The sequence below is a fragment of the Panthera uncia genome, chromosome D4 (assembly GCF_023721935.1).
Source record: "Panthera uncia isolate 11264 chromosome D4, Puncia_PCG_1.0, whole genome shotgun sequence".
NCBI classification, from domain to species: Eukaryota; Metazoa; Chordata; class Mammalia; order Carnivora; family Felidae; genus Panthera; species Panthera uncia.
The window spans coordinates 39,393,063-39,409,361 of NC_064807.1; the positions used below are offsets into that span (position 1 = coordinate 39,393,063).

General features: G+C 39.4%; 1 protein-coding gene across 1 annotated transcript in view; it reads right to left on the reverse strand.

Moving 5' to 3' along the window:
* Positions 1-16,299, reverse strand: part of TTC39B (tetratricopeptide repeat domain 39B) — a 128,220-nt gene that overhangs the window by 50,892 nt on the left and 61,029 nt on the right. Inside the window, 4 exon segments of the mRNA XM_049634890.1 lie at positions 2,559-2,635; positions 3,618-3,749; positions 6,656-6,766; positions 10,976-11,071. Coding sequence (XP_049490847.1) covers positions 2,559-2,635; positions 3,618-3,749; positions 6,656-6,766; positions 10,976-11,071 — 416 coding nt within the window.

Sequence of the window (16,299 nt, forward strand, 5' to 3'; positions counted from 1 at the left end):
CTCTCCCTGCCGGTCATCCCTCCTCTCCCTGCCGGTCATCCCTCCTCATCTCCGGTCAGCTCACCTCTCCCTCGGGTCATCCCTCCTCTCTCTGCTGGTCATCCCGCCCACCCCCCGTCCATTACCTCATTTATAAAGTCCAGCTCATAATGTCTCTACTTCACAGCTGAAGAATCAAGTGAGGTGCTGCAAGCAGAGCTCACTATTCAGAGTAAGCGCTCCATTTTTGTTTGCTACTTTCGCTACGATTACTACCCTTGGCCCTCTGGATTTACTCAGCGTTCAGAGGAATAAAAGCAGTCTTCGATTTTTACAGTCACCTGAATTTCCTCTTCTTTCTATGTACATTTGTAACAAAGTGGGAACAGTTTGGAATTTCCCACTTTGAAAGCCTACTCAGTACCCCAGATTGCTGGCTTGGGCATGTGCGGGGAAGGCCCGGTGAGAGCACAAGGTGTGTAAAGGCAGGAGTGTGAAATGAGTCCGGAAAGGTAAGTCGGGGCTGAATTATGGACAACCTTAAGCGTCAGAGGCTGGGCTTGATTCAGTAGGCAACGCTGAGTCCGTGCAGAGGTATGAGCATCCAAAGGATTAGACGTATCAGGGTGAAGTTAAAAATGGACAAATCTAAGAGCAGCTCAAGGACATAATGAGAAGACAGAGCTGAAAGGTCAAGAAAATTTGAACTCTGTAGACTATACGTAAGTATCCTTCATGTTAAATCCCTTTCCCATCCTAAGTACTGCATGTACATATCTATTTTCAAAGGAAATCTGAAAAACATTCAGGGCAATACGCCAGGCACGAGAGAAGAATGGGTGTGTTCCATGTTAAACCCACGAAAAGTCTAATTAAATATACTGACTCCTGCAGACAACCAGCCACTGAAGGATGTAAATGAAAATTACCAAGAGGAAAAACAAATCACATACTAAAGCTACAATGTTTTGACATGCCTCCTTGAACACAAAGTCTGTTTGGGTTGCAGTGACAGCCAAACTCATTAGGAATAAAATGCAACTTAATTTATAAAAGTCTTGTTCCTTCACTCTGTTTGATTTATATTCCTCAGTTCTCAAAATTAGCCATTTGGCATTTATGAGTAGGTACCTTACCAGAACATCTCTGAATCATAAATTCCTTAGTCTACTGAAGGAAATATCTTCAGCCTGCATTAAAATGTTAATTAAACATGGCTTTGGATGTACAAGTCTAAATTAACCTGTTTTTCAGAATATGCTATAGTCACAAGCTCATTTATTTTTATTATTTTCTAATTAAGACTTTATTCTTTAAAGCAGTGTTTGATTCACAGAAAAACTGAAGGGAAGGTACAGAAATTTCCCATGTATCCCTTGCCCCATGCATGCATTACCTCCCCCGTTATCAACATCCCCCACCAGAGTGGTACAATTGATGAACCTCCATTCACACATCATAATTACCCAAAGTCCACAGTTTACATTAGAGCTCATTCTTGGTGTTGTACATTCTATGGGTTTGGACAAATGTATAAAGACATGTACTCATCATCATGATATCATACAAAGTTTTTTCACTGCCCTAAAAATCCTCTGTGCTCCATCTACCTATTCATCCCTACACCCCATCCCCAGGCAATCACTGATCTTTTCACTGTCTCTACAGTTTTGCCTTTTCTAGAATGTTATATGCTTGCAATCATCCAGCACGTAGCCCTTTCAGATTGGCGTCTTTCACTTAGTAATATGTATTTAAAGTTGCTCTATGTCTTTCTGTGGCTTGATAGCTCATTTCTTTTTAGCACTAATTAATCGTCCATTTGTCTACATGCACCACAGTTTATTTAGCCATTCACCTACTGAAAGACATCTTGGTTGCTTACAAGTCTTGGCAATTACAAATAAAGATGCTGTAAACATCTACGTGCAGATTTTTGTGCTGGTCCTAAGTCTTCAGCTCCGTTGTGTAAATATTGAGGAGACTGATTACTGGTTTGTAAGGCCAAACAAAGCACGTACAGTTTTGTAAGAAATTGCCAAACTGTCTCCCCTAAAGTAGCTATACAATTTTGCATTCTCATCAACCATGGTGTTTTTGATGTTTCAGATTATGGACATTCTAATAGGTATATAGTAGCATCTTCTCATTTGTTTTATTTTTTTAATAATTAGGAAGAAGTAACCTCCTACCTTATTCCAGATTTTCTGAAGTGTCATGTCAAAGACATTATAAAAAGGTAAGAACGCAGCACCATCTATTTTCAAGATGTCTCTCTCAGCCATACATGAACACTCTGTTCCCTTTACTACAAGCCTACAAGAAAATGTGTGAGGTACAACGGAAAGAGCTGTGGCTTACAGAAAGGCAGGTGGAACCTCGCTCCGCTAGGTGGGTAATCTTGAGCCATTAACCCAACTATTAACAGTGGTCACTCCTGCAGGGTGAGTTATGGTGGGAAAGAGAAAAAGATACTCCATTTACTTTACATTATATGCTTAAGTATTGAATTTTAGGAGTATGATCACGTTTTAACCTTCCCAAGACAGGGAAACATTAATCTTTTAAATGAGTCTCACCTTCAGTCAGCTGTTCCAATGAGCCCCTAGAAAGAAGACTTGAGAACGATTCCACAACTGTGCATTTTTTCCTGTATCTGTGGAGAAAAAGTAGAAGGGCGGTGGGAAATAGAAAGAAAAAATAATAATAAATCAGGCCGAGTTCACTTTCATCGGACATTCATTTCAGTCTCAGTCATACCAAAGAGTTACCAAGGAGGAACTGCAAACCTCAAACTCTAAACCCTAAAGGGCAGAGAGCACCCTTTTCAACACTGTGTACCCGGCACCCAGCCCTGAGCTGATCTCCTGTGGGCACTCCATCCACACTTACTGGACACGTGAGTGGACAAACTCGCACAACACAATGAACACTAGCCCTGCCAAGCACCTGCACGATGCTGAAATCAGTATTTCTCTGGTAAGAGGCACCCACAGGTTAAGAATCGACTTGTGATTAAGAATCGAGTGTGATATTGGGAAACTCTTCATTTGCAGGGTTGCAACATAATTACATGAGGATATAGTTTCACATTAAGTGTCACCAGTGCTGGTTAACAGCTGTTGCCGGGGTCTTGCTATACACACAGAGCAAAGATTAAAATAAAACTGAAAGTCCATCTCATTTTCACCAACCAGAAGTGTCCAGGTATGTCCTTTTAGACAAATAAAACTCTCCCTTCCGAACAGGCAGCATCCGCCCGTAGAAAAAAAGAGAGTTCCTTGCTTGGCCTGGCTTGGCAGGCAGGAGCTGAATTCATCTGCGCCACGGAGACCCTTGGGAGATGCTTGCTGTGACTGAAGTTACCAATGGGAAAAAAAAAAAAGGCGGGGGGGGGACCCGTGGAGGCACAGATGCCAACTGCTTGGCCAAACAAGAATCTTCTATAATTCCCAACAGGAACTTTCAACTCTATTAGATACAACTACGTGAGGCCAGGAGGCTTGGAAGTACAAGTCCCTTACTACAATTGTGGCCACCTCCAAACAGAGCTTTCCATCAGAGTGTGACACTCACTCTGTCACACAGACACAAAGGTTTGTAGTTGCATCTCAAGTATTTAATTACTCGGTTCATACTTTTGGCAGGTCTGTAATGCATCCTTCATGGCAGAAATGCCATTTTGGATGTCCTGTTGCTCGAAGGTCAGGACGGCCTGCAACACCACAATAGTACTGTAGCCCAAGGCATGGTACATACTCTCCTTAGCCCTGGGGGGCAAAAAAAAAAAAAAAAAAAAGGAATTAATATGTTTCAATGCAGTTTAAGAGCATTCAGGTCTTGTCTGATACTGACCAGAAGAAATCCTAGTAAAAACATATCGTGACTTGTATAGCGATAAATTTTACTCCTTCACCATAATCACTGAAATAATATAGACTGTGAAAGACACGTCCCAAAAAAAAAAAAAACTCAAGTATCAAGGACTTTGCAAATTACGCCCATGCAGGCAACACTGAATGTTCCAGGTTGAAGCGGAAGCTGACAATTGTTTTTCCCCATTTCAGCACAAGGGGGCAGCCTGCGGACTCTTTTAGTAGAAAACATTTCAAAGCAAATCAATTTTCCCCAAACACCGGGAATCTACTTCCTATCTTTAGTGCTGACAGAAGTACTAAAATACAAGCCACTGGAAATGTATTTTGGGACAGAGAGATTCTGATACGTTTTTTGAAAGATAAAGACCTATTTTTAAAACCAGTTCATCTCCACTCCCAGCTGGAGGCCAAAGGGAAGCAAGACTTTTGCAATAAATTAGGTTGGCCACAAAGGGCCCAGACAAAAGTACATTCTAGACTTCGTATGTAATCTAATCCCATTATCCACAGTTCCTGAATAAAGTTCTTAATAATTCAAATTACTAAATTATCAGGAAGAACTGCTTAGACTCTTACGGGCATTAATTAGTCTTAAGGTATGACACATCCCAGACTCTCAGACTGTGAAAACCTTACCATCTCTTTTCTCAAAACTTCTCATCGTGTTATTTACAAGACTCAATTAGTTATTTACAAGACTTGAAATATTAATGCGCAGTTTTGTTGTTTTTTTTTTTAATTTTTTTTTCAACTTTTTTTTTTTTATTTTATTTTTGGGACAGAGAGAGACAGAGCATGAACAGGGGAGGGGCAGAGAGAGAGGGAGACACAGAATCGGAAGCAGGCTCCAGGCTCCGAGCCATCAGCCCAGAGCCTGACGCGGGGCTCGAACTCACGGACCGCGAGATCGTGACCTGGCTGAAGTCGGACGCCTAACCGACTGCGCCACCCAGGCGCCCCGCGCAGTTTTGTTTTTAATTCAAATATAATCCACCACAGCCCGCTACTATGCAAAATAAACACAAGCCACATTCTTCTTTTCCCTCATGGAAATACTCTAAACATCCTTTGGTAATTTGCAGTTTGTCCCGAATAGCAAGGTCACTGGCTGTTCAAAAGACCACAAAGGGTAACAGCAGCCCAAAGTTAATCATTTATTGTGGTCTTAAACCTCGCATTTTATTTTTTTTTTTTTAATTTTTTTTTAATGTTTATTTTATTTTTGAGACAGGGAGAGACAGCATGAACAGGGGAGGGTCAGAGAGAGGAAGACACAGAATCTGAAACAGGCTCCAGGCTCTGAGCTGTCAGCACAGAGCCTGACGCGGGGCTCGAACTCGTGGACCACGAGATCATGACCTGAGCCGAAGTCGGATGCTTAACCGACTGAGCCATCCAGGCGCCCCAAACCTCGCATTTTAAACCAAAAGCTCCAAGAGGGAAAAAAAAAAGTATGCAAGTGGGAAAACCTATGTTTAACAGTGAAACATGCATCAAGATGAGAGAATCTTGACTAAATAAAATACTCAATCACTTCTTGTCATTCCATGTTACCACCAGCTGGGGTGTCTGAGGCAGAGGAGAGTGGGGTCTTGTGTGAATAAAAAGTGAAGGAGACAGGCAGGCAGGCAGGCTGAGAGAGGAGAGACAAACAGAAAAAGGTAGGCAGGCAAAGAGGAGGAAGACCAGGAAGCAGAGACAGAAGATGGACAGAGAAAGAAGTCTGAGGGTCTGGGAAGGACAGAGGGAAACGAGGCAGGAGACAGGCAGGGTGGACAGTGTTGGAGACAACACTGGGCCATTTTCTCGGGCTGTAGCATCTCTTTTATCCTCTGGTCCTAACCCCTGAAATACTATGTGATCACAGCTCTTCTACATCTTAATAGAACTACCACACCAGCTTCTAGGGAGGTAATTTCATTTTCTTTATTGAAGTAGGTAGTGACACACAATGTCATTTTAGTTTTAGGTGTGCAATATAGCGATTCGGCAATTCTATACATTATGCAACACTCACCACAATGAGTGCAGGAGGACTGAAGGTCCATGATCAGAATCACATTACTCTACCGACCAAAGAAAGGAGATTTCCGCTGTTGTACCCGAGCAACCTTCTAGAAAACTGTTATTAGAAGGTCTAAGTTTCATCCAAGTTAAGTGTTGCGTTTGAAGGCACAAGGTATGATTACTCCTGTCCAGCTACAGTCACACTGTGGAGTTGGGGACAGTGCTCAAGATGACACCTAGTAAACGGGCTAAGCACAGGTTTTGCTGCCACATTTGAACAATTTAACAGGTATTATCAGCTGAAATTAAACTGCTTAACTTATTTATCACATAAATAGGGAGTCCCAATAACATTTTTTATTATCTTAAATTTCTTTTAAAGAAAAGTTCTTTTTAACATTTGAGATTAGTATATTCTAATTCTTCCCATCCCCATTTCAAAGGGAACTTCTGTCAAAGGTATTTAAGCTTTAGAGGCATATCCATTAAAGTATCTCACTGGAAAGAGCAAAATGAAACTCCACAAAACTATATGAGACGACAATATTTGAACACATATAGAAATTAAAATATGAGAATCAGAAACTTTCTACTGATTAAATTTGGAAAAAAACAAGATTTTTTTTTTTAACTGGATATTAAAACTGACCAAAAGTAAGGCGTCTCAACCAAATTAGCTTAGAAATATTCAGGTGGCAATGCAGATATGCTGACTGACAAGCAATATATCAAAGACTCATCAGAAACGTCTGTAAAAATGTATTTTATCTAAAAGAAATTAAGTTAATTACCATGGTCGAAGCAACTCTAAGGCATCCGTGAATTTGTTACTCAGAAATAAGTTCAATGCCACTGAACATTCTTCTAGGCCACACTTGAGATCCACCTTCACTGATGTTGACCTAAGGATCAAGAAAAAAATACATAGCATTTCAATAGCTTTTACTATTAGAAGTTGTTGCGGGTGTGTGTGTGTGTGTGTGTGTGTGTGTGTGTGTGTGTACCCTTTGGAGAAAGAAAGACTGGGATTCTAACCCTTCTGAAACCTTCTAAAGCCTTCCTTATCTGTAAAATGGGAATACCACCACCTTCGTGAAAATGTCATGAGGATGGAATAAATCAACAAATAAGGCTGATAGCCCTCACAAAGACCACAAGGGTGGGAACTACCTTGATTCATAGGACAGGGAAAGTTATTATCTTTTAGTTTGATTATGCAGGGGGAAAAAATGTGCTTCAGTGGAAAACTGATTATCATCTAGACCGTAGAAGAGACTCCTTCAGATTGCTTTTGATTCTATAGGAACTGTCTTGCAACTCTGCACATTGTGTTTTCTTTTTTAGTTTTTTTTTTCAATGTTTATTTTATTTCTGAGAGAGAGAGAGAGAACGAGTGCATGCACGCAAGCAGGGGAGGGGCAGAGAGAGAGGGAAACACAATCCGAAGCAGGCTCCAAGCTCCAAGCTGTCACCAAAGAGCCGGATGTGGGGCTCAAACCCACAAACCACGAGATCATGACCTAAGACTAAGTCGGATGCTTAACCGACTGAACCACCCAGGCCCTTTGTGTTTTCTTTTTTAATTTGAGTATAGTCAACACACAATGTTACATTAGTTTCAGGTATACAACACTGTGATTCAACTTCTCTATAGTTGTGCTAACTGCTCACAAGTGTAGCTACCAGCTGTCACCATACAATGCTATTATAATATCATAAACTATATTCCCTATGCTGTGCCTTTTATGCCCATGACTTATTTGTTCCCTACGTGGAAGCCCACTCTCTTTCACTCCCACTCTCTTTCACCCATTTTGCCCATTCACCCATGCCCCTTCCCTCTAGCCAACCATTAGTTTGTTTTCTATATTTATGAGTCTGAATCTGCATTTTTTTTGTTTATTCACTTGTTTTTTAGACTCCACATGTAAGTGAACTCATGATATTTGTCTTTCTCAATCTGATTTATTGCACTTAACATTATACCCTCCAGGTCTATCTGTGTTGTTGGAAATGGCAAGATCTCAACCTTTTTATGGCTGAGTAATATTCCATAGTACATATATACACCATCTTCTTTATCCATTAATCTGTGGACACTTAGGCTGCTTCCATATGTTGGCTATTGTAAATAATGCTGCAATAAACATAGGGGTGCATATACCTTTTTGAATTAGTGTTTTCGTTTTCTTTAGGTAAATACCCAGTAGTGAATCATATGGTATTTCTACTTTCACTTTTTTGAGGAACTTCCATACTGTTTTCCACAGTGGCTATACCGTTTTACATTCCCAGCAACAATGCACAAGGGTTCCCGTTTCTCCATATCCTGGCCAACACTTACTATTTCTTCTCCCCACCCCACCCCCCCCCCCCCCCCCTTTTTTTAGGCATTCTGACAAGTATAACTGATACCTCACTGTGGTTTTGATTTGCATTTCCCTGATGATTAGTGATGTTTAGCATCTTTTCGTGTGTCTTGGTCATCTGTATATCTTTTTGCAAAAATATCTATTCGGGTCCTCCAACCATTTTTTAATCAGTGTTTTTTTAGTGTTGCATCGCAACTCTGTAAATCATAAGTAACTGATAGCAATGCAAAGTAACTGTTGTCTACAGACATGTAAACTCAGTAGGCAGGTTCAATGACCTTTTCTCCTTCCTGTAAGGAGTTAGTTTTGCTGACTTCGGACATTAATTTCAACGTTCCTTAAGTCCATATAAATTTGTGCTGTTTTGATTTCTCCTTTGAATCTATTATAACATCTGCCTAGCTCCCTCACTGATTAATGAGTTAAGCAAAATCTTTAACATGCGTTCGTTTTTATGTTTGTATAATCATTATGATTTTACCCTTTATTAAAAATTACCTGTTAGTTATTTATGACTGACAGAAGTTTTGCTCTTTAAAATCAGAGCCCTCTCCAAAATGTTTTGTGTAACAACTTTTAACAGGAAAATATTTCGGCAAGTAAATGAGCAGTATGATGATTTATTTAAAAGTACTTAAAGTCGAATTTCCATGCCACCAACCTCTCCAAATTCATGCCTTCAAACATGAAAACAAAATCCCACCTCAGTTACGTTTCTAGCAGCAGGCTGGCTAATGTAGGTGTTCTGAGCACATTTAAGGTAGGCGAGACTAAGCTATGATGTTCGACAGGATAGGCGTATTAAATGGATTTTTGATTTACAGTGGGTTTATTGGAACATAAGCCCATCATAAGTCAAGGAAGACCTATAAATGTTGATGCAGTAGTTACCTAGGAAACTATCAGATGACTTAGAGGTTAACTCTGAGGGAGAAAACTCCTACTTCTAAAGAAAGCTCAGATTTCCATAAGCAGGGACATATGGAATGAAAGAGTAATGTGAAAAATAAATGCCTAAAGATCCTCGGAAGTTATTTTCAACCTCATTTCCATTCATCAATCTTCAAATTATTGCACCCCGTCTCTGTACGGTGAGAGCCGAGTCTTGCGACAGGCTGCCAACTTCAGGAGTGTTACGAACACACTCACAAATAGCTGAGATTTCAAAGGCAGACTCTGAAATGCTAAAGATCTACTGTACAACTTAAAGTTCAATAAACCTGTAAGGACAGATAAAAAGCACTTTCCCGTGGTACTAAAGCATAGCTTTAACAGGGTTGCCTCAATAAATGATCATAAATGATAAAGGAACAACATACATTTTGAAAAAGAAACAATTAGTTACATTAATTGGAGAATAGGCAGGAAAAGAAAACATTACTTAGCAATTCAATGTGAAATTATTACAAAAAATATTAATGGACAGGAAAAATGTCATGATATATTAACTTTCAAAAAGCAGGTCACCAGGCTGGTTCAGTCAGTGAAGCGTGTGACGTTAGATCTCAGGGTTATGAGTTCAAACCCCACGTTGGGTATAGAGATTAGGGAAAAATAAAATTAAAAAAAAAAAAAAAAGGCAGACTATAAAAAAAAGGTGGAGGGGCAGGGCAAAAAATAATAATAAAATAAAAACGAGGTTACTAAATAGGATATTTAATATGATCCCAATTAATAAAAAATCAGTATCTCTATATATGAAGAAAAAAAGAAATAATATCAAAACACAAAAAAGTTACAGTGATGGTAATACACATTTTATTTTCTCCTTTGTGCTTTTCTATATTTCCTGAATTTTCTATATTCAACATTTCTTAAAATGCTCCTTAAGCCAAGGTTATAAGAATATTAAGTAGAAAAATAATCATACTACAATATTCAATGAAAACCCTATGGTTGCATCCATATCAAAAAGTATATGCCCAGGGGGTGCCTGGGTGGCTCAGTAGGCTAAGCTTCCAACTCCTGATTTCAGCTCAGGTCATGATCTCACAGTTGGTGAGTTCAACCCCCGCGTTGGGCTCTGTGCTGACAGCAAGGAACATGCTCGGGATTCTCTCTCTCTCCCTCTCCCTCTGCCCCTCCCCTACTTGTGTGCACTCAAGCTCTCTCACTCTCTCTCTCAAAATAAGTGAACATTACACAGAAAAGAAAAGAGAGGAGGGGGGGGGGGAGGGGGGGGGGGGGGGGGGGGGGAGGGGGAGGGGAGGAAAAGGAAAAGGAAGGGGAGGGGGAGGGGAAGAGGAAGGGAGGGAAAGGAAGGGGAGGGAAGGGAAGGAAAAGAGAAAAGAAAAGAGAAAAGAAAAGAAAAGAAAAGAAAAGAAAAGAAAAAAAAAGATACATGCTGAGGAAAAAGACTAGAATGAAATACACCAAAATAACAGTCTGTGTTTAAGAGGTCATATTTACGGTGGCTGTTTCTCCTTTCTTCCATTTTCTTCAATGCCTGGCAATGTGGTTATATTATTTTATATGTGAAATTAATGATCTAAAACTTGTTTAAATAAAAGAGACTCAAAAGAGAGCTATGCCCCAAATGTTGTCATTTAGTTGTGCTCCTTTTGCTTTGACAGGGCCACCTCTTCAGAGTCCCTTGGCAGCTCCGTCTGCCCCTCCTAATTTGTCAAATGGACATCAGTCAGCAAAACACAAAGCCCTGTTCTAACATCAACATTACAATTCACCAACGGCTTGGACCGCTCTCCCAACATCCCTAAAACACCTGCACCTCTTCCTGACCTGTTCACGTTAGATGATCCGTGCCGTCCAGTGGGCTGTTTTGTGTCAAGTGATGCAAAGGGTTGGCTGCTTGCTGCCATATCTGTGCGAGAAAACCTATTAATAAAAAAAGCAGAATGAGGTTTTTATTTCTTTGTCTTACAGGAAAAGACCACATAAATTCAAGTATACAACATAAGCCCTCCAATTATTTAGTACATCTCACCTCCATTTCTAATCAATTCGGAAAATCAAGTAACAAAAATCTATCTACTGTTACATGGTGAACATTCCTGAAACACAGCACCAATAAAATAACCTTTTTTTTTCCTAGTACACACACACAAAAAATCAACCAAAATCAGCTCCCCCAAAGCTCTCCACCCAAAGACAACAAGACAACATTGTATCTTGTATATAAATATCCTTCCAGAACTTTTCCCAAGTAAATCTATACAGATATTTTTATATTTTATTAAAATGGAATATTATTGAGGGGCACCTGGGTGGCTCAGTTGGTTAAGTGTCCAACTTTGGCTCATGATCTCACGGTCATGATCTCATGGTCCCTGAGTCCAAGCCCCATGTCGGGCTCTGTGCTGTCAGTTCAGAGCCTGGAGCCTCCTTCAGATTCTGTGTTCTCTCTCTCTCTCTCTCTCTCTCTGCCCCTCCCCCGGTCAGGCTCTGTCTCTCTCTCTGTCTCTCAAAAAATGAATAAATGTTTAAAAAAAATTTTTTTTCCATAAAAATAAATGGAATATTATTGAAAGGAAGGAAAAACTTTTCTCTGACCCTCTTAGAGTCCCCGGCTGGGTCTGAAGATAAAACGGACAAAGACTGATTATCAGGAGAAAAGCATATAAATTTTGTTGAACTGGTATAAGTACGTGAGGGCCTTCACAAGAGAATGAAGACCAGCAGGAAGTTTTCAAATCTGTGAAAAATTGGCAAGACAAAGGGCCTGGGGTAGGGGTAGAAAACAATGAAGTAACTAGGAAGATAAGGGTCACTTTCAAAGGCTTGCAGATATAAATGTCTTTCTCCAGTAAAAGGATAATTTATTTCCAGCCTTTAGGCAGAAAAGGGAGAGCTATTACAGTGTTTGCTCCTTCTAGATTGCCTTCAGCTCAAAATGATTTACAGGTCAAACAGGCATATTTTGGGGTGATATATTCTAGTTTCCTTCATTGTATGTTTAATTTATCCTGAATCTTTTCTTATAGTTACTGTAACATAATTTGTTACCTGCCCCTTATTTTGGGGGCATGTAAATTGCTCCCGATGTTTTGCGATTACAAACAATATTGTAATAAGCTCTTTACTGACTTGCCTGATCGTTTCCTGAGGATAAATTCTTGAGTTAAAGAGCGTGTGTTTTGTTAGGGATCCTCTTTCTAAAAACAGCTTCATTTCTCATTATATATACACCACAGAGTTCTACAGTAACATTCAGGAGGTGGAGACTGATCTGGTTGGCAGATGCTTAGGCCATTTCATTGACCCAGGGCTCCCACCACAGACACATGGAGGCGGGGCCATGCTAGAAAAGGAAATTTTCATGGAGTAAGAATAAGCTCCCCCGCCCCCAACGCCCGTATTGTAATAGAATCACCAGCCTCCTGCTTCCGTTCTTAACTGTACCCAAGCCTAGAGAGAAAAGGGCTATTGACTGCCCTTTTAGGAAAGCTTTATTTTTTTTTTAATTCTAAGATGTGTAATGCCCTCAGTTAAGTGGAGTTTGATTATAGCCCACCTTTCAGACCTCCCAATGCCTTGTAATATTTTATATTCAACATTCATCGTGTCTTGAATATATCAAGTTCCCAAAATTTTATACATCAGGTTAGGGGAAAATCAAGGTTCTTTCACAAAGGTGGTTGGATGTGGGTCGTAGGAGAAAAGAAAACCCCACAGCTAGGAAGAAATGTACTTTAGGCTGGTTATTTTCCATCACAAGACTATTTCACCAGAATAGAGGAAGCACTGAGCACTTACATAAACCAGACTCTAGGGCAGTGACAGCTACCTCTGCTTAGGAGCAAAAAGGAAAAAGATCTATTCAAAAGGTCATCTATCCATTTGGACCACTCTTGCCCATCTGTTCTATTACAGATTTATTTACAAGGGCCAGCAAAACATGGTCTCTGAAATTACTGTACCATTTACCTTCAGTTTTAATTACAAAATTCTCCTCAATTTCAAATTTTGAAATTTTTATTTAATGAAAACTAATTATTTTCCTTTAACATTTCTGATTTTGAGGGCATACTTAGAAACAACCTCCCTCCATAAACATTATATACCATAATTTTACCAGTGCTATTACCTTTTAATATTCAATTTTTTGATCTATTTATATAATTTGAATATATAGTACAAGAGAGTGCTGTGTATTTTTTAATCTTTGGCATTTTTCCCAAGATAATTTTTAAAAGACCACATCTTTTGCCCCAGTGATTTGACAATATATGACATACCATATATATATAAAACACTGAAATTTATTAAGTTCTGCTAAATTCAAGCCTGCTATGCCAGGTAAATGCTGCATGTTTGAGAGTTACAATTACAGTGTCTTCACCAGACACGATAGACTTGAATTTAGCAGAACTTAATTATTAATAATGTTAGATTTTATTCACATATTCAGAGGTATAAAAGTTTAGATTAGATCTTTCTAGTCCTTTATGTTTTTGTATACATGTCCATGAAGTCCCAGAAACTCTACAGTATTTTAAAATTTGTACTAATATCCCAGTAAGTATATCACGCTACAAACTCATTTTTTTATTCAACGCTATTTTTTGATGTAGACCTAATTCACTCACCTACACTACATCATATTTCATCAAGAACCTATTTTCTTCTTTTTTTATGATAAATGCTTCCAATACAGAGAGAAAATGACAGGAGTATATCTGGAATCTTTTGCATACAGTGAGAGCTAAATTTAATTGTTTCCCACATGGATAGGCAATTATCCCAACACCAATGAATAACTCATCCTTCAGCTACTCTTGGCTTGGAAATAACACAAAAGGAAGAGCACACATCCTCTCAACGCTCTTGGAGCAGTAACAGGTGCACCAAGGAATATTTCTATCCAATTCTAGATTCAACCTCCCCCAGAAAGGCAGTCTTAACCAGTCGGTCAGGGAATTTCCCCATCTGGGGCCAATGAGTCTGCCTCACTGAGTGGCCAGAAGGGCATTCCCCATCCCCCAGAGGAAGATGAGGTCATCTGCATGATAAGACCTGTCGCTATTCCTCCTAAGGGAGAGAAATCTCATCTGGAACAATCCTTTTCTTTGGTAATAACTTTCTGGCCCCCACCTTCTCCCTATAAAAACCTTCCCTTTTCTTACAACTCCTCTACTTGCTAGATGGGATGCTGCCCAATTCATCAATCTCTTAATGAAGCCAATTAAATCTTCAAATTTACTGGGTTGAATTTTGGGGGTTTTTGTGTTTTTATTTTTTTAATGTTTATTTATTTCTGAGACAGAGCGCGCGCAAGCGTGAGTGGGGGAGGTGCGGAGAGAGGGAGACACAAAATCCCAAAGAGGCTCCAGGCTCTGAGCTGCCAGCACAGAGCCCGATGTGGGGCTGGAACTCATGAACTAAGAGATCGTGACCTGAGCAGAAAATGGACGCTGAACCAACTGAGTCACCCAGGCGCCCCTGAATTTTGGGCTTTTTTTTTTTTTTTTTTTAACACTATCTCTACAATACTACATTTTCACATCTATACACATTTATTCAGGTCTGATCTTATTTCCTTTACTAAAGGTTTCTATTATATGGAACACTGCTCTGATGTTCAGATATCCTCCATGCAAAACGATCCTTAGGTCACTTCAGTTTTATAATCTGTACCACCAAAGTGAGCACAATTGTTAAAAATTTAGGGGTGCCTGGGTGGCTCAGGCGGTTAAGCGTCCGACTTCTACTCAGGTCATGATCTCGCGGTTTGAGAGTTGGAGCCCCGCTGTCGGGCTCTGTGCTGACAGCTCTGAGCCTGGAGCCTGCTTCAGATTCTGTCTCCTCCTCTCTCTGCCCTCCCCTGCTCATACTCTGGCTCTGTCTCTCAATAATAAATAAACGTTAAAAAAAATTAAAAAAAAAAAAATTTAACCAAGGGGCACCTGGCTGGCTCAGTCAGTAGAGCATGCAACTCTTGATATCAAGGTCATGAGGGCAAGCCCCACGTTGCATTACTTAAAAAATAAGAAAGATTAAAAAAACAATTTAACCAAATAGAATGACTTGTCTGTTCTACTCCTATGCAAGGTATTATATTCAGAAGTTAAAAGAAATGTATTTTCAGCTGGTGAAAAATACTGTGATTAGGTTGACAGAGCCTAGGAAAAACAATACATTATATCTCAATTACAGGGATGAGTATGTTGGAACATTTGTCCTTCTCTTGCCCTGATTTTACTGCTTTATTTTTTTTTTAAGTTTTTAAACAGCTTCATTGAGATATAAATTCACAGACCATACAATTCTCCCATTTAAAGTATACAATCAATAGCTTTTAGTATGTTCTTAGAGGTGTGCAACTATCACCACAATCTGTATTTTGTCACTCGAAAGAAACTCTGTCCATCCATTAGCTGTCACTCCACATTTCCCCCTCCATCTCTTGTTTTAGGCAGTCACCCATCTGCTTTCAATATGAGCAGATTTTTCTTGGTCTGGACATTTCATATTAATGGAATTATACAATATGTGGTCTCTCATGACTGGCTTTTCCCTTCAGCATAATGTCTTCAAGATACATGTTGATATATCTGTACATCATTCCTTTTTATTGCCAAATAATATTGCATTGTATGGATATAACACATTTTGTTTACTGTTTCCTTAGTTTATGGATATATGTGTTATTTCCGCTTTTGGGATATTTTGAATAATGCTATTAAAATTCATGAACAAGTTCTAACGTAGACATATATTTCATTTCTCTTGAGTATACGCCTATGAAGACAACTGCTGAGTCGTATTGTAAGTTAATGTTTGACATTCTGAAGAACTGTCAGACCATTTTTCCAAGTGACTATGTGATTTTACATTCTTACCAGCAATGTAGGGAAGTTCCAATTTCTCCACATCTTGTCCAACACTTATTAAAATTGTCTTAGTGGGTGTGACAGTATCTCATTGTGGTTTTGACTTGCATTTACCTAATGACTAAGGACGTTGAGCATCTTTTAGCTACTTAATGGCCATTTGTATATCTTTGGAGAAATGTCTATTCAGGTTCTTTGGCCATTTTTTAAATGGGCTATTTGTCTTTTTATTATTGAGTTTCATACTGCTGTAATTTTTAATCACTAGGTAAA